The 19,290-nt window shown below is 36.4% G+C and overlaps 1 protein-coding gene across 1 annotated transcript in view; it reads left to right on the forward strand.

The window, feature by feature from the left end:
• The window catches only part of RAB5A (RAB5A, member RAS oncogene family), a 29,224-nt gene extending 9,940 nt beyond the window's left edge, over positions 1-19,284 (forward strand). Inside the window, exons 3-6 of the mRNA XM_046002706.1 lie at positions 13,683-13,834; positions 14,137-14,259; positions 16,941-17,034; positions 17,842-19,284. Of these exons, the coding sequence (XP_045858662.1) occupies positions 13,683-13,834; positions 14,137-14,259; positions 16,941-17,034; positions 17,842-17,957 (485 nt within the window). The 3' untranslated portion in view covers positions 17,958-19,284. The remainder of the gene's footprint in view (positions 1-13,682; positions 13,835-14,136; positions 14,260-16,940; positions 17,035-17,841) is intronic.
• Positions 19,285-19,290: the final 6 nt, after the last annotated feature.

Genomic DNA, 19,290 nt, shown 5'->3' on the forward strand with positions numbered 1-19,290 from the left:
TTAACGTAAGTGTTCTGAGCACATTTAAACACCTAAAAGGTTAGGTGTATTTTTTACTTTTACCGTATTTTCAACTTGACGATGGGTTTATTGGGAATAACCCCATCACGAGTCCAGGAAGACCTGTACTGTAATCTGTGCATTTATTACCTTTATCTTTTTTCATCCACATATTGCTCTCAATTAAAAGTGCTTTTTTTTTTTTTTTTTTTTTTAAGAGTATGTACAAGTAAGGGGGTGGTGCTGAGGGAAAAGGAGAGAGAGAATCTTAATCTTAAGCATGGAGCCCTATGTGGGACTTGATCTCACAACCCTAAAGTCATTACCTGAGCAGAAAGAAAGAGTTGGACGTTTGACAAAGCCACCCAGGTGCACCTCAATTTAAAATACTTTTCAGAAAGAACAGAAAACCTAGAGATAGACCATTAGCATATGGTCTTTGATTGGTGAGGAAAACAGTGCGTGAAGTGTTCGTTGTTCTTTCTAACAGTGAGAATTAAAATTGTCAAAGTTAATCATTGGTTTCAAGTGGAAGAATATCCTTATGCAGGATAGTGTTTACTTCTACAAAGTGTGTATTACTCCGAGAAGTTGGTAGAGATTTGCTACTTTATATCAGTTTGTACCAGTTATGCCCTAAAAAATGAATTTTTAATAGTCTAAACATCATTATTCTCCAGTATCCTAGTTTAAAGTGTTACACGTGACTACTAAATATTGCTGTCAGTTAGGAGTCTGTAAGCTTATTTCTAATCCTAGTACCCTTCTATGAACACTTATCTGAGACCTGTTTGTAAAATGAAAGGGTTAAACTAAAAAAGGATCCTTCTAGAGCTAACTTTCTAAAGTTTTTGTCCCATCTTTCTTAATTTCGTCTATTGTCCTCTGATGCTGCTGAAGTGCTCAAAGCTGTTGGGTAGGATTTTTGACAGTTCTAACTATAGTGAACAGCCTCTATTGATTGACTAATTTGCTGCTTTTATTCTGTCACATACTGGGAAGTAAGATTGTGAAATTTCTTTAAAATTCATTTACTCAATGAATTTACCAAGCTCCTAACACTGTGCTAGGTACTAGATGTTAAAGATGACCTTATGGTTTGGGATGGGAGACAGATTGAGTACACATAAGGAATGAAAAATGGTATTACATACCACTATTTGTTTATTTGTTTGTTTATTTTAAAGAATTTGTTTATTTGACCACAGAGACAAGCAAGAGAGGGAATACAAGCAGGGGGAGTGGGAGAGAGAGGAGCAGCAGGCTTCCCACTGAGCAGGGAAGCCTGATATGGGGCTAGATCCCAGGACCCCTGGATCATGACCTGAGCCAAACAAAGGCAGAGCTTTAAGACTGAGCCACCCAGGCACCCCACATACAACTATGTAAATTAACCTAAATTTCCAGTTGGTCTTCCTGTTTTATTTATTACATATATCCCAAAAGAGGACATATATGTATATATAAGGGAAGTGTATTGTCAGTTACATACTGGAAAAATCTGTAAGTTTTCAAAAGCTTTGATGCTTGGACTTTATGACTTGTATTTTGGCTGCATTCAGTCTGTTTTTGCTACCTTTCTGTTGTTGACTCTGTTCTGAACATTTAAGGTTTGTGGATAATTGACCTTTTATAGACACCAGGGACCCATAAATGATACTTGTTCTGGATAATGATTGGGTGTGGTAGGGTGAGAACCTTTTTTAAAATTTGCTTTTAGGGGCGCCTGGGTGGCTCAGTGGGTTAAAGCCTCTGCCTTCGGCTCAGGTCATGATCCCAGGGTCCTGGGATCGAGCCCCACATCGGGCTCTCTGCTCCGTGGGGAGCCTGCTTCCTCCTCTCTCTCTGCCTGCTTCTCTGCCTAGTTGTGATTTCTCTCTGTCAAATAAATAAAATATTTAAAAAAAAAATTTGCTTTTAATAGAATAAGAATTCTGACTTGATAAAAATAAACAGGAAGTTTTGTTGTTGAAAAATGTTTCTTTTACCCTTTTGTGTCTTCTTACACCATAATAATCTGGTGTTATATGCAATTTTGTGGTGCACACTGAATTTATTATAGGATGACATAATTTGGAGTCATCGTAGAGCTTTTTATGACAGGCCTCTTAGTGGAGGAGAATAAGAATGTGTAAAAGTGAGAAAAGCAATAGGAATAATTCCAGAGGTTTTGGGATTTTGATCATTGGCTATCTTGATACAAATACGAATTCTAGCAAACAAATTATTAAATTCCTCAAGATGAGAGAGTGCTACTAAAGTCACATACTGGATTTTGGAAATAAATTATGCTTCATATTTTACTACTTTTATAGAACAGAATATTTTTTTTTAAAGATTTTATTTATTTATTTGACAGAGATCTCAAGTAGGCAGAGAGGCAGGCAGAGAGAGAGGAGGAAGCAGGCTCCCTGCTGAGCGGAGAGCCCAATGCGGGGCTCAGATCCCAGGACCCTGGGATCATGACCTGAGCCGAAGGCAGAGGCTTTAACCCACTGAGCCACCCACACGCCCCTATAGAACAGAATATTTTGAAGTGTTGATGAACAGCATTCATCCTCTTTCCAAGGTAATAAAGATGTGGAAGAATAAGTAGAAGCAGGATGAGGGACCACTTATTCCTGGTTTCCATCATTGAAGATAGCAGGTGCTTTTGGACTCAGAAGAGGATAATCTGTTGATATGAACTCAAGTCTCTGTAATAATTGGACACCTTTAGCATTTTTCAGTGTTTTTACGAGTTTCATATGGACCTTAACCATGGCTATATGATATTACACTGAAAACTCTCCCTGCTATATTCTCCTACCCCACTCAGTTCTTTTCCCCAGAGACAATATAACTTCGTTGTATGTCCTTGGGAGGTTACTTTAAATCTAATTTTTTTTTTTTTTATTTGTTTATTTGACAGACAGAGATCACAGATAGGCAGAGAGGCAGCCAGAGAGAGAGGAAGGGAAGCAGGCTCCCTGCTGAGCAGAAAGCCCGATGCGGGGCTCGATCCCAGGACCTTGGGATCATGACCTGAGCCGAAGGCAGAGGCTTTAACCCACTGAGCCACCCAGGCGCCCCTAAATCTAATTTTTAATCCTAGATTTAAATCTAGATTTAAATTACTTTAAATCTATGTAGTCTCTAGCCTGTGGAATTTGAAACATCAGGGCCACTGTACTGTATTATATTTTTTACTTTAATACTGTCCTAGTTATTTATTGCTCAGAAAAAAATGACCATAAAACTTAATGATTTAGAGCAATACCATTTTCTTTCTCTCATGCTTGTGGGAGTTGAGTGGGCTTTGTAGGTGATTTTCTGATCTCTCATGGGTTGCTGTTAGTGCTGGGGCTAGAATCAGCTCAGCAGCTGCTGGCTGTTGGTTGGGGCCTCAGCTAGAATACCTACATGTGGTCCTTGCCACCTGGCTTGGGTTTCCTCACAGCATGATGGCTGGGTTCAAGAATGAGTGTCCCAAAAAGTACCAGGGGAAGCTGGGTGACCTATCATGACCTAGCCCAAGGAGTCACATAGATAGCATCAATTATGTTCTAGTCACAGGCTCACACAGATTCAAAGAGTGTAGGTGTCATGTAAGAAGAATGTGGTGTAGGAAATGTTGAAGCCATCTTGGAAAACACAATCTGTCAAAGATCTATCCATATCATTTTAGGAAGGGCATTTCATTTATCTTGGCTGTAGCAGTATCTCTTTGCATGGATCATATCAATGTATATTTAAATCGGTTCTTTAGTTTTGGATTTGCACATTGTTTTATATTTTTGGCTGTTAACAGTTAGTGCAGTAAATAATTCATAGTCATTTCTCATACATCCCAAGTATTTTATGTAAATTTCTAGAAGTTGATTGCCTTTGTTTGTCAAAGGTTACATACATTTGTAATTCTGGTAAAATTTTCCAGACAGCCCTTCAACAGTAGTGTACAGAATGTCTGTTACTCTATTTTACTATCTCAAGGGACTTGTAGATTTTACTATTCTGCAATTTTTATTGTACTTTTTCCCATAATATGAGCAAGATCAAGAATCTTGTATTTTTAGAGTTCATTGTGTTTGCTTTCTCTGTTAACTATAGCTTCATAATAGTCTGAATTCATTTCTAATAGTCATGCTATTATATACCATTTCATTTATTAATGGTAATTTCTCAATATCTCTGTGTTATATTCGTATTTATTTTAGTAACTGGTAATTTCACATTCTTTAACTGTACTCATACTATACTGTTGGACATTTAATGTTTGTATTTTTGTTTGCTGTTTCGGATAATCATCTAATAGTGGCTATTTTCTGGGAATTTTTTTCCACTCTGGACTTATTTCTGTAAGATTTCTAAATGTGGTTACTGAACCAGAAGTAATTTTATCAAATGATGGTGGGATCAAAAGGATTTCAGTCTTCTCATTACTTTTTTCCTCCCTTGGAGATACTTCAGTTTCTTAAGGCATTGCTTGGCTTACATAATTGTTTTCTGGGATTGCAGGTTCCTATAACAGTTACTCTTGAGAGTTAAAGTCTTCCTTGTCTCTTCTCCCTTCTCTCTCGCTCGCTTGCTCTTTTTTTTTTTTTTTTAAGATTTTATTTATTTGACAGAAGGAGCACGAGTAGGGGGAGCAGCAGGCTCCCAGGGGGTGGGGGTGGAGAGCCTGACATGGGGCTCAATCCCAGGACCCTGAAACCATGACCTGAATTAAAGGCAGACACTTAACCAAGTGAGCCACCAGGTATCCGTCTTGTCCCTTCTTTAACTTGTCCTTTTCCAAAATTCTCATATTAGCACTTTTGAGCTGACTTAGTGGATAGGTTTATTGCTGAGTATTAGTCATTTTCATGGCCAACGATCCTTTAAAGATCTGGGCGGTTCTGTTTAGGAAGCATTAAGTGCTAGGTTCTTAAACCCAGTTGAGAAGGTGTATCACTAAAGAAAAGGTGGGGAGTGGGGGACAAGCTTTCCCCCTTTTCAAATAAGCATGTTCATTTTCTTTAGGTAAATACACAGAGGTGGGGTTACTGAATTCTGTGTTTTTATTCTGTTTTTAATATTTATAATTTTTTTTAACGTTTAATGTTTTCTCTAGTGTCTCTATCAGTTTACATTCCCACCAACTGCACTAGAAGGCAGCTACGCTCACCACTATACCACCAACGCTGCACAACCAGTAGTGCACTAGGATTGCCCTTTCCCCACATCCTCGCCAACATTTGTTATTGTTTCTTAACTAGCCATTCAGACTGTGTGAGGTGATATTTCATTGTGGTTTTGAATTGCATTTTCCCTGATGATGAGTTGATGTCTAGCATCTTTTCACGTGTCCTTTAGCCATTTGTTTGTCTTCTAAACATATTTAGGTCCTCTGTCCATTTTTTTAATCAGATTATTTGGGTGTTGAGTTGTAGGAGTTCATGTATTTTGGATATTAACCTCTCATTGAATATATCATTTGCAAATATTTGCTCGCATTCAGTAGGTTGCCTTTTCATTTTGTTGATTCCTTTGCAATACAAAAGCTTTTTTGTTTGATGTAGTCTGAATTGTTTATTTTTGCTTCCTCTAGAGTTTTTAACTGACTTGTCTACACTAATTTCCAGCAGTTTGTCGATTACAGTTCAGGTTTTCCTCAGCCTTCTGATTTGAAATGTGTCCTTACCATATCCACTTTTCTAATTTTGGGAGCAGTAGATTGCCCTGTGACCTCATTTTTCTTACAGATCTAAGAAGAGTTGTTGATTTTTCAGTTTGTTCATCTTCTTGCATGTTAGGATAGGGTGGTGACTTCTAAGCTCCATACATGCAGAATCAGAAATTAGTAGTCATCTTTTCCTTGAATTTTATGGGAATTTAATAAAGTATTATTTAAACTATTTAATAAAATATCTATTGTCCACAGATAAAATGTCTCATAAAAAAAATAGTCTCTCATAGACACACATACCCTGTAAAGCTAAGGTAATTTTATTAACTTTTTCTCTGTTCTTTCGAGAGCATTTGTCTGATACTATTTAATAACTTATTTATTTATTTATTTGACAGATCACAAGTAGGCAGAAAGGCAGGTAGAGAGAGAGGAAGGGAAGCAGGGTCCCTGCTGAGCAGAGAGCCAGATGCGGATCTCCATCCCAGGACCCTGGGATCACGACCTGAGCCTAAGGCAGAGGCTTTAACCCACTGAGCCACCCATGTGCCCCTAATAACTTCTAATAGCCTCTCCCCTTTCTCCCATCTCTTTGCTTTCCTCTTTGTAATGCAGTCATTCTGCTTCCAATTTATTATTTGATGCATCATTGTCATGTAAATCCAGTCTATTGAGTAAAGATTGTAAAAGGTTTGGGCCCTTGGTGGGGCAAGCACAGGTTCTTAGCCTTAAGATTCAGATCCTGGTTTTATCAGTTCATTCTAGGGTATTCAGGTTTGGGGCACAAACTTAATATTAATTAAACTCAAACTCTTTTTTAAGACTAATTTTTTTTAAAATGTGCATTAGTTTGGTATCAGAAATACTAGTGTAATGTTTGACAGGTGAGGTGTGACTACTTTATGTCCTGGTTAGTGGATTCCCTTAGGATAGTCAGGTATCCTTTAATATTTTCCGAGGTTGCAGTTCATTTGGCAACATCTAAGTTACCTTTAGATGTTGCTAAATTATTTCTGTTGTAAAGTATGCATAATATAAAATTTACAGTTTAAACATAATTTTAAATGTACAGTTCTGTGGCGTTAAGTACATTAACCTTGTATAGCCATCAGCACTCCCTGTCTTCAGAACTTTTTCATCTTCCTCCAACTGGAACTCTACTTATTAAACAATAACTTAACCATTCTTCCCCACTTCTGTCCATAGCAAATACCATTTCTACTTTCCATCTATGAATTTCACTGCTCTAGGAATCTCCTGTAAGGGAAATTATATAGTATTTATCTGTAATTGGCTTGTTTCACTTAGCCTGTCATCAAGGTTCATCCATATTCTCATGTGTCAGGATTTCCTTTTTAAGGCAAAATAATGATCTGTCACATGTATAATACCACAATTTGCTTATCTTTCATTGATACTTCATTTTGGATTCTTGGGTTTCTTCCACCTCCTGGCTCTTGTAATGCTGCTCTGAACATTCAGAAGTGTAATTGCTGTGTCATATGGTGATTCTGTTTGATATTTTTCAAGAATCTGTACCATTTTCCCTAGCAGTACACTTATTTTATATTCCCATCTGTGCACAAGGGTTCCAGTTTCTCCATATCCTTACCAACTCTTGATTTCTGTTGTTTGTGTTAATAGCTGTCCTAATGGGTGTGAAGTGGTATCTCATTGTGGAATTTTCTTTTTTCTCCTGATAGTGATGTTAAGCATCTTTGCTTCTTGCTCATTTGTATATCTTCTTTGGACAAAAGTCTGTTCAATTTCTTTGCTTATTTTTTTTTAAAGATTTTATTTATTTATTTGACAGAGAGAGATCACAAGTAGACAAAGAGGCAGGCGGGGGGGGGGGGGGGGAGCAGGCTGAGAGCCTGATGCGGGACTCGATCCCAGGACCCCGAGATCATGACCTGAGCCAAAGGCAGCGGCTTAACCCACTGAGCCACCCAGGTGCCCCTCTTTGCTTATTTTTAATTGTGTTGTATGGGTGTTTCATGTTGCTGAGTTGTAGGATTTTTTTTATATATATTCTAGATATTAATCTCTTACCAGATGCTCATTGATAATTTTAAGAATGAATCCTATGCAATTCGTATTTATCACCCTTCTCTTTCTCACATTAATTTAACTGTAACTCTTTCCTAAATACATGATTTTGCTGCCATAGTCAACTTGGGTATTCTTCACTATGCACATAAGATTTTAATGGGAAGTAAAAATGGGCAGTTTTTTATTTTGTCTGCTGTCAGCTCTAGAATATCCATATTTTCTTCTCTCTGTACAATTTTATATGAAGTCAGTGCTCATCTGAGAAAATCCATTGTATTAGATTACTGCTGTGGATATTTCCCAAAGCCAGTTTCTACGCTGATAATTTTGGTACCTGGTTCTTGATGCTACTTGGTCAATTCCTGCCATCCTTCTCCCTGATTGGTTATTCATCTTGAAGTTCAATCCAGATCCATTGAACTCAGTTATTAAATTCCTTGTCTCTAAAAACCTTTGTTTCTCCTGTAAATCACTTCCAAACAGTCTAACTTGGATTTTATGATCTACTTCTGAGAAACTGAACCAAGGCCCTGCTCTTCTCTGGCAAGAGAGTCTTACCTTTCAGTTTTACCTACAGTCTTACCTTTCAGTTTTAAAAGGCCACAAATCTACTGCTTCTCAAAGTATTACATAAGGGAGAACATTCAATCATGATCCTACTATGAGGACACTACTGATTTTTTAATTTCTTCTGTGCTTTTCTTTTTTTTTTTTTAAGATTTCATTTATTTATTTGATAGATCACAAGTAGGCAGAGAGGCAGGCAGAGATAGAGGGAGAAGCAGGCTCCCTGCTGAGCAGAAAGCCGATGAGGGGCTCCATCCCAGAACCCTGGGATCATGACCTGAGCTGAAGGCAGAGATTTTAACCCGCTGAGCCACCCAGGTGCCCCCTTCTGTGCTTTTCTGGTCATGATTTTACATAGATGTACCATATCTTTATCAGGAAATTATATATTTTTAAAATTAATTATTTTTTTTCTTTTTTACTTTTTGGCCATTAAACAAGTCATTTTATAAACATTTTTTATTTAATTGCTACTTAATATACCTACCAAGACACCGGTATCTTTTTATTTATACACTTAGGTTGCTTCTCATTGTTAAATACAAAAATTCTTTAAGCATAAAGATTTGTTCTCCCTACTCTCCTGCTCCCCATACCATCGTTTGGAGATTCCTTGAGATGTTAGATTAACAAGTATGAGCATTTTCATCATTTTGCTACGTGTTGGCAAAATTATTTTCAAAACTACACAGTGTCACCAGCAATATGTGAGTTTGTGCCACACTTTTTTTTTTCCTTTTTGCTAAGATGGGAAGTTAAAAACGGCCTTTTTTTTTTTTTTTTAAGATTTTATTTTTATTTATTTGGCAGACAGAGGTCACAAGTAGGCAGAGAGGCAGGCGGTGGGGGTGGGGGGGGGCAGGTGGGGCTCGATCCCAGGACCCTGGGACCATGAACTGAGCCAAAAGCAGAGGCTTTAACCCACTGAGCCACCAGGCACCCCCCAAAAAACAGCCTTTTTCTTTTCAACTTTTGCTCTAGGGATGATTTTCTTTATTACTAGTGATGTTGACTATGTTCTATTCCTGTTGCGAATTTTCTTTACACTTTTATCCTTGATGCTTTTGTAGTTTCTCTTAAGGTTTATATGAGCTCTCTATATATTAAAATTTAATCTCTTAGTATCCACTGTAGAAATTTTCCTAAAATGTCTTCACTCCTGTGTTTGGAGTAATGATACATGTTTGCAAACAAAGTCTAAATTTTTTATGTAATCAAACCGATGGTCTCATAGGAGAGTTCTAATAAGGTATTCTTATGAAATTCGAAAAGAAGTTGGGGTGGTATTGGTTCCTTGATTTTCCTCTTTTAAGCCCTTCTATTTAATTCTTGTAGACTCATTTTAGTTGTTAGGTTAAACTTTTTTTTCTTAGTTGTTAACCTTTTGTATACATTTTTCTCTGGTCCAGTATACTGCAGTGTCTCTTCCTTACTTATTATTTATGGAGGTCTAACCTGTTACAGGCCTTTGGTATTTGCAGATTTAACATTTACAGTTTCAGCTATTACCAGCTGACTACAAGGTCTATGATTCGTTAATTTGTAGTTTTGCTGAGACTGAAATGTTACTTGCTTGCTGCCAGCCTTTCCAATAGGAACTGATCATGTAGCTCAAAGAGGGAGCCTATTAGACAGGACAGCACCCGCATCTCAACGCAGCTTTGTTTTTCTCTACTTGTCGTCGCGTACACAGTAACTCTCGAAGTGATAAAAGCTGTTTCTTTGTGCAATATGGGCCCGAAAAGAAAACCAACTGCTAGTGCTGGTGATGAAGTGAAGAGAAAATGAAGAGGTCTAAGAAAGTGATGGTTCTTAGCCAGAAAATAGACGTTTTGGATAAATTAAAGTGGTTGTGCAGATTCAGGTAAGTTTGTGGTGGTTAATGTTAAAACAGTATTGATGTAGTAGTTTATATTTTGAGTGTCAGAATTTATTTTTATAACCTTATAAATGACTAGCAGTATAATTTTAGAAGAATTAAATTTGAAGATGTCAGCTATACTGCACTGACTTTTATGGGGGAAGTATTTGAAAACTTGAGCTCTTTAAGGAATCATGATGGTCTTGCAGTATATAGCATCAGTAATAATACTGGATTATCCCACAACAGACAATATTTCTGTTCTTGTGGCCCTACAGCACTTTTAATTGTTTTAATGTGTTTTTGATGTACCCTAAGACCCATTCCCCTGGCCACTAAATACTGGTCCTTTTCTCCTCCTCCAACCTTATGCTCTGTTTATCATACCATATGAACAAAATTATGGTATTACCAAGTTAAAAAAGATCTTGATGGTATTTTGTTTGAGATTGTGTTAGTTATATAATGACTTGAGTAGAGGCCTTTGGAAATGTCATTTTTTTTCCCATTTGGAAACTGTCTATTCAAATGTTATCTAAGATACCCCCAAAATAATGCCACATATCTTTTGTGAACTTCATTTAGCGAACGTTTTGAATAGTTTTATGACCTGGGATTTTTATTAGATATTGCATATGAAGAACAGCTAACAATAATTTCTCAAGAAACTCTCAGTCTAGAAGAAAAAGATTATATAAATCAGTGATTACAAAAACTATGAAAATATTCATTGCACAGAGGTGGTAGCTATAAAGTAGGGTGTGATAAAGGATGCTTTCTAAGAGTTGAGTGAATTGATTATTCTTGTTCTTTGTTAATATGATTGGGATTCATTCTACCAGTATAACACTGAAAACCTGGTTATTGCAGTGTGTTTTAAGGATGTTGACTTTATTCTATTCTGGTCAATTTAAAGAACTCATTATCTGCACTTTTTTAGCTGATGCCTTTGCATTTTCTAGTCAGTCTTGCCTCTTACAAATAATATCTCTTTTCAAAAATCTGTCTAAGGATATTTGAAATAATGAAAAATAATGGTGATAGTGAGCAGTCTTACTTGTTTCTAGATTTAGACTGCTTAAGAGCTGTACTATTATCAGAATGCTAATTTCAGGCTTACAGATAGAATGGACACTTGATAAACTTTAAGTAAGATTCCTACATGTATATTAGAATGGATATTGCCTCAGATGCCCTTTTGTAATTTATTTAAATACATGATTTTTCTTTTTTAGCCTGCTGGTGTGATAGCTTTGTGTTTCTGAATCTTACTTGGTCATAGCTGTTGTTCTTTTAATGTATTTGTTGAAATTTCTTTGTATTTTACTTGTCATTTTTGTATATACATTTATAAAAAAGACTAGTAACCTTTTGTGGTATATTTTGTGTTTGAGAATCAGATTATATTTCCTTTAAGGCAGTATAACTAGTAGTTATGTTTCTGAACCTAAGGTTGATTTATGTAAGTGTAAATGAATGTTTTTACTACCAGTGTATTTTGTGGTCATAGAAAACAAAGTCTGAATGCAAATTGTAATCCAGTTTTGTTTTGTTTTGTTTTTTTTAAGGTGCATCAAACTGTACTTGAGAAATGGCTTATTTTGTGATCCATTTTTTCCTTCTTTTCATTTTATGGAAGAAGTACTGTTTTAGAGGTTTAATTTAAAGGGTTTAAGAATTTTTTTTTGATTCTGCAGAAGAACCTTTCATGACTGAAAAAGTGACATAGTCCTTTTTTGCAATTCTTTACTATAAATACAGGATTTAAGAAAATGGATATTTCTTAACTTTGTATGTTAAAAAGGTCAATGAATTCAAATACATTTTAATTATGTCTAGCCACTTCTGAGAATTCACAGAACTATTAATTAGAATCTGCTTAAAATAAAGACATTTCCAATTAAGGTGTTTGCAAAACTGAGGTTATAGTTGCTAATATAAAGCCAACAACCATAAAATACTGATAAAAATACTGTGGAAAATAAATGTTATATTTAATGTAAAAGATATCTAATTAGGGTGCCGGGGTGGCTCAGTTGGTTAAGCAACTGCCTTTAGCTCAGGTCAGGATCCCAGAGTCTCAGGATTGAGTCCCACATCATGCTCCCAGCTCCACAGGGAGTCTGCTTCTCCCTCTGGCCTTCTCCCCTTTCATTCTCTCTCTCACTGGCTCTCTCTCAAATAAATAAAATCTTAAAAAAAAAAAAAAGAATATCTAATTAGACGTGGCTTATTCAACAGTTTTGATATTAACTAGTGAATCGCTTATGAAATATTGACATCACTAGATAAACTACAGTTTACAGAAATGGATCATAATTATCTTGCATGATAGGACAGAGTTTTAGAAAAACAAAATTTATAACTTTAATTCCATGCCAGTTTGGGAGAATGAGTTGAACATCACACTCTTCAACTAAAGTAAAAAGTAAAAGTAAAAAAATAAAAAGGAGGGGTATACTAACATGATGAATGATAGGGCAGCAGAGGGTTAACTACCAAAGTTGATGAAGGAAAAGAACTAAGGTGTCAGTGTGCTGCTAAAAATGGCTACATGTTGTAGGTCTTGTTCCCAAGTATCTTTTAGTGCAGCTAGCAACACTTAGAAACTTAGTCTAACAGTTGGTATTTTAAAGTTCAAGTCCTTTGATTAAATTGATGGATTTTCATTTTTTGTAAATATCCATTACATTGTTTTTCCTGATATTTATTTTTGGAACTAAGAGGATCATAATGGACATTTTACTTCATACTGTTGTCAACAAGCAGTTCAGAGAATAAGTGATACCATAATTTGCAAGATTGGACAACAACTTCTTAACCCTAAAAGCAAAAATATCACTATGAAGTATCTTGGGGTGTCGGGCTGGCTGAGTCAATAAAGCCTTTGCCTTTTGATCTTGGGTTTGTTAAAATCTGAGAAAAGAACTAATGAAAAAGCACAAATGCAAAAAAATCTGTACAAGGATGGAAACAGCTAGGAGATAATAACAGTATATTTAACACATTAAGTCTAGATTGAGATTATAACTATTATAAAAGAGTATTGTGTTTTGAGGGGAAAATATTATAACAAAAAATATTTAGTGTTATAGGCATGGGACTAAATTCCCAGAGTATGCCAATAAATACTAGGAGAATGGAGCAGGGGGCATTGTGTTGACAGTATAGATGATAGTTATATAGGTATGCCAATCCTTTCTCTGTGTGTCCTTCCCCCTCCATGCAGTTTTTCAAGAATATCTATATATATATATATATTTTAAATTGTTTTTAATTAAATTTTTTTAGTTTACAATGTGTAAAACAATTTAAGAAATGTTTATTAAACTCATTTACTATTATAATAACTTGTAAGAATGTAGAAAAATCTTTGAATCTGTGATTTTACTATGAAAGTCTTACATAAGCATATATGTGTATCAAACTTTGAGGCCCAGATCTTGTAGGTATCTAAAGCCACTATGCAATATATCATGTTTCCAGGTATTCTCTATATTATGAAAATATTAGGGCAAGAATGATAAACTTATTGCAGACATTTTCTTCTTTCAGCTGCTTTTCTAACCCAAACTGTGTGTCTTGATGACACAACAGTAAAGTTTGAAATATGGGATACAGCTGGTCAAGAACGATACCATAGCCTAGCACCAATGTACTACAGAGGAGCACAAGCAGCCATAGTTGTATATGATATCACAAACGAGGTAAGTAGAAATGTATCCAACAATGAGAATAGTTTGAAAATACATTTTTGGTATTCAGAATTTTGATTCAAGATTTTTTAAAATCTTTTTTTTTATAGCCAATCATGACATTTCTGCCAAAGCTTTTATGAGTTAGAAGAGCTGATTTTAACAAAAAAGATTAAAGTGTCTCAAAGAATATAATAGTCCTAAGAATTTCTTTCCAAGAGTCACATTGAAGAGTCTTCAAAGCCTTGTGTTACAAAAACGCTCCCTAACCATTTTTTGAGCATGTGCCAAATAGCTGTTTCTTTGTTTCTCAGGAGTCCTTTGCCAGAGCCAAAAACTGGGTTAAAGAACTTCAGAGGCAAGCCAGTCCTAACATTGTAATAGCTTTATCAGGAAACAAGGCTGACCTTGCAAATAAAAGAGCTGTCGATTTCCAGGTATGTTTGAAAGCACCTGTGTATTGTAAATTTTTCTTCTGTATCCACATATGAATTACATTTATAATTTTAAAACCATGCAAATAATAGAAAACAATTTTTTAAGCAGATGTAGATCTGCTGTATGTAATGTAATGCTTCTCATGATAAATCTGAATTTTTAGATGTCCTGATCACATCGTAATACATAAATTGGTTCAAAGATTTTGTTGACCAGGGTTCCTGGGTGGTTCAGTCAGTTAAGCATCTGACTCCTGATTTTGGATCAGGTCATGATCTCACGGTCATGAGATCAAGCCCTACATCAGGCTCCGCGCTGAGTGTGGAGCCTGCTTGAGACTCTCTCTTTCTCTCCCTCTCTCCCCCTCCCTACATCTCTTAAAAAATTTTGTTGATCTAAACAATTACAAAAGAAGTAATTGTTGACAAATAATGCAGGAATATATAAAGCAAAAGGTGATCACCTCCTACCTAATCCTTCCACCCCCACACATACCTTGGTATCTTTCCTAACCTTTTTTACCTGCCAGTATTTATTTCAGCACACATAAACATACCAACATACACACATACATACAGCTTACACTTATGTGGGGTTTTTTTGTTTGTTTTTTTGTTTGTTTTTTTGTTTGTTTGGGTTTTTTTGAGATTTTATTTATTTGACAGACAGAGAGGGAACATAAACAGGGAGAGTGGGGGAGGGAGGACAGGGAGCCCGACATGGGGCTTGGTGCCAGGACCCTGGGATCATGACCTGAGCCACCAGGAGCCCCTCACTTATATGGTTCCTAAAAGGGCCTTCAAAGGGGTGCCTGGGTGGCCTAAGCCTCTGCCTTCGGATCTGGTCATTGTCTCTGGGTCCTGGGACTGAAGCCCACATTGGGCTCCCTGCTCTGCAGGGAACCTCTCTCTTCTTTCTCTCTCTCTCTTTCCCTCTCCTGCTGTGCCCTTTTCCCCTGCTCATGCTCTCACTGTCTCCCTCAAAATTAAAAAAAAACTTCAATAAACCACAAAAAAGATCCTTCAATAACACAGGCTAAAAAAATTCCATTTTATATGTTATTTAGTATAGCTAATTAAGAATGGTCCCTGCTGCAAGATAAAGTACAATTACTTTTTTTTTTTTTAAGATTTTATTTATTTATTTGACAGAGAGAGAGATCACAAGTAGGCAGAGAGGTAGGCAGAGAGAGAGGAGGAAGCAGGCTCCCCGCAGAGCAGAGAGCCTGATGCGGGGCTCGATCCCAGGACCCTGAGATCATGACCCGAGCCGAAGGCAGCGGCTTAATCCACTGAGCCACCCAGGCGCCCCATAAAGTACAATTACTTTAAAAACAAATGTCTCTAGTTAGACATTTTTAAACTTTCTCTTTTCTCTTCCCCTTCAGCTTCTCTGTCAGGAAAGTTTGTTGTCATTTTATTTTATCTTACTTTATTTTTTTAAAAGTTTTTATTTATTTATTTGACAGAGAAATAGAGATCACAAGTAGGCAGAGAGAGGCAGGCAGAGAGAGAGGGGGAAGCAGGCTCCACACTGAGCAGAGAGCCCGATGTGGGGCTCGATCCCAGGACCCAGATATCATGACCTGAGCCGAAGGCAGAGGCTTAACCCACTGAGCCTCCCAGGCGCCCTGTTGTGGTCATGTTACATATATATATAATATCAATGATGGGAAAATTGTCTTTGATGATGGCTATTGATGGAGTACATGGGCTGAGAAAGGGAACTAATATTTCTTGGCACCAGTAGGTAGTAAGCCGAGCATGTTGCACGTGTGATTTTATTTAATTCTGGTTACGATCATGTGAGTTATAATACCTATTCTTTCTAAGATGATTACATCATAGAGGGGGAGGTAGAACAGTTTAAGTTATAGTCAGAAGTGGCCTTCTCACGTAACAGTTCAAAGGAAACTCATCTTTTTCATTAAAAGGGAAAGGTAATTGGTTGCTCTTCACAACAACTTGAGGATCAAGGCAATAATACATGTAAATTGTAAAGCATGACAAAAATATAGAGTAGTAATATTTTTAAAGGAATGATTTATGACATATTCAAAATTAAAATATAGTTAGCCATTTAGTGATTGAAGCCAGTATTAGATATTTGGATTCCCTTTGATTTCATTGCAAAGGATAAGCATAAATAAAATGTGCCATAGAGATTGAAGGGGAAAAAAATTTTTTTTTAAGATTCATTTATTTATTTGACAGAGATCACAAGTAGGCAGAGAGGCAGTCAGAGAGGCAGTCAGAGAGGGGAAAGCAGGCTCCCCGCCAAGCAGAGAGCCGATGCAGGGCTCGATCCCAGGACCCTGGGACCATGACCTGAGCCAATGGCAGAGGCTTTAACCTACAGAGCCACCCAGGCGCCCCCAGGAGATTGAAGAAAATTTTAATTTTCCACCCTCTGGAACTTACCATTTGAAATCTAATTTAATGTGAGACCAGAGGAATCAAAATGGGATAGTGCAAGAAGTTAAGGCAAAAGAAATTTGAAAAGGTACATACAGGAGTTCCCTTACCTCTCTTACCTTTAATTAGTAACAGTTGCTTGTTACATAGTTGCTGATTATAGGTAATCAAGTTGGAGTAGTAATAAAGAAGCTTCTTATTCTATAACAAAAATAAGTCAGGTATGTGCAAAGGATATATATCATTTTTTTTTGTTCTGTAAACAGGAAGCACAGTCCTATGCAGATGACAACAGTTTATTATTCATGGAGACGTCAGCCAAAACATCGATGAATGTAAATGAAATATTCATGGCAATAGGTAAGTTTTTTCCCAAGCACTAGATGTAAGCAAGTTACACTGTGGCATACTTGGTTTAACTGTCTTCTTTTTAAAAACTCTTGATTGGGACACCTGGATGGCTCAGTTGGTTAAGTATCTGCCTTTGGCTTAGGTCATCATCCCAGGGTTCTGGGCTTGATCAGGTCCTGCATTGGGAAATTGTCTACATTGGTGACTCTTGCATTTTATTGTCTATGCACTATTCCTGCACCAAGCACTCTTCTCATTCCGAAACATTTTTATTAACTAGGGTGCCCACAGACTTGTGCCCAAGTAAGAAATTGAGGCAGACATTTAGAATCAAGTCTGCTTAGAGTAGGCAGAGCTACTGATGGAAAAATATTTATGTAGCAGTCCAGAGATCATTGATATAAGCTAAGATTCTTTATAAACATTGGCTGGCCATCATCTTTATTGACTTAGATTTTCTTTAAACAATAGAGGTATTAATGATTATGAAATAAAGTACTACTATTCTGGTATACTAACTGAATATAAAGAATTAAATATAGCTCTAGTCACCGTAAGTTTTAATTGTCTCTAACTGTTCCTCATCTTACCCTTCCCTCAACCCACTAACCTCACTAAGGACTGACCAAAGTATAGTATTTGGTAATATCTAGTAGATACTTAATAAACATTTCAAAAGAATGAGCAAATAGCTCTGTGATAGTTTGGGTTAACCCGGGGGGGGGGGGGGGGGGAGGGGGCGGAGATTATAAGTAAGCAGATAAAAATAATTCTAACATGAATATTCTAATTGTGTGTATTTTAATTATCTCTCAGCTAAAAAGTTGCCAAAGAATGAACCACAGAATCCAGGAGCAAATTCTGCAAGAGGAAGAGGAGTAGACCTTACTGAACCCACGCAGCCAACCAGGAGTCAGTGTTGTAGTAACTAAATCTCCAGTTTGAACTTGCTGGAATTTTCTTCTGCTTCCTAAATGTTAATGACAGTGGAATTGGAGCATTTAACCAGCCCAGTATGACTTCCAAAAAGAAGAGACTTATGATAGAGTCAAGTTTCTAATACAGAATTATTTTAAGTGTTTTGAACTTAATTTTTAATAACATGCATGTGACCCTCTGACTAATGTTTCAGAAGTAGAAGGGGGGAATGAGAGCTGTGTGTGTACGCTTGTTTCCTTGGACGGTTAGGGAATCGTTTCTCATCACCAGGGATAGAGTCAAAGGATGATGTAAACCCACAGTTAACCAGCCACTTCTATGTAAAAGATTTGGAACTTATTAATTTGGGCTTTTCAAAAACAGTCTTTTTTTAGAAGGAGGTTCTAAAAATATTTATGCTTAGCTACAGTATTCAGGCAACTGGTAATTTCTTAGTATGCATATTTAAAATGTACATTCCACATTTTAACAAATTAACCACAAGAAAACAGTACCACATCTTCAGGGGGAAAAACACGAACATTAGTGGTATCTAAAGTATAGCCAGTCCTGATATTTTTAGTGGGGTTAAAAAAAAGTCAAATGTAACCTCATCTTGTTTTAAGAATATGAAAACTGATAAATGCATCTTAATGGATAGTGTTCCCTTCAAATATGTGAGGTCTTCAACAGAAATGGAACAAACCAGGTGTCTGTGATTTCTGTTTAATCACTGCTGGCCATTACATAGGTTTTATTGTTTGGGGGAAGGGAGGGAGCTTTTGTTCCCTTTGGACATAATATAGTCAATGCACTAACAATTATGTACATTCAAACTTGATTATTTTAAATTCGATCTTCAGCTGTACTGTAAATAGGGTACTGCACTGTAGTCTCCATATATGTTTATTACTTTCCTGTAATATTTAAGAACTACTTAAAAGTATACAAAATGTACAGTTACTAAAACAGCTAATTTTTCTTTTTCTCTCCCTTTGAAAGGAAGGGGCTTCTGTTGTTCCTACATGGCTTAGAACCATAATAAACAATGTACCAGTAATTTGTAACATAAGTATTGCAGTATGTTAGTAACAATCTTGCAGGCTTGTTTTCCAAAGTTCATTTTATTTTGATCAGTTCAGTATATTGCACTAATTGTTTTAGGTATTTTCATTATATGAAATCTACCATGTGTCAGAGATGATTTAATCTATTTAAGTGTTGAACTGCTAGCAGAACTTGTACATTTACAGTAATTCAGAATTAGTAAGGAAAACATTCACCAGTGTTTAGTTTTATATTGAGGTGCTCAGGTTGGAATAAAGTGGTATAAAAAAGCAAGTACTT

The sequence above is a fragment of the Meles meles genome, chromosome 4 (genome assembly GCF_922984935.1).
Source record: "Meles meles chromosome 4, mMelMel3.1 paternal haplotype, whole genome shotgun sequence".
Lineage (NCBI taxonomy): Eukaryota > Metazoa > Chordata > Mammalia > Carnivora > Mustelidae > Meles > Meles meles.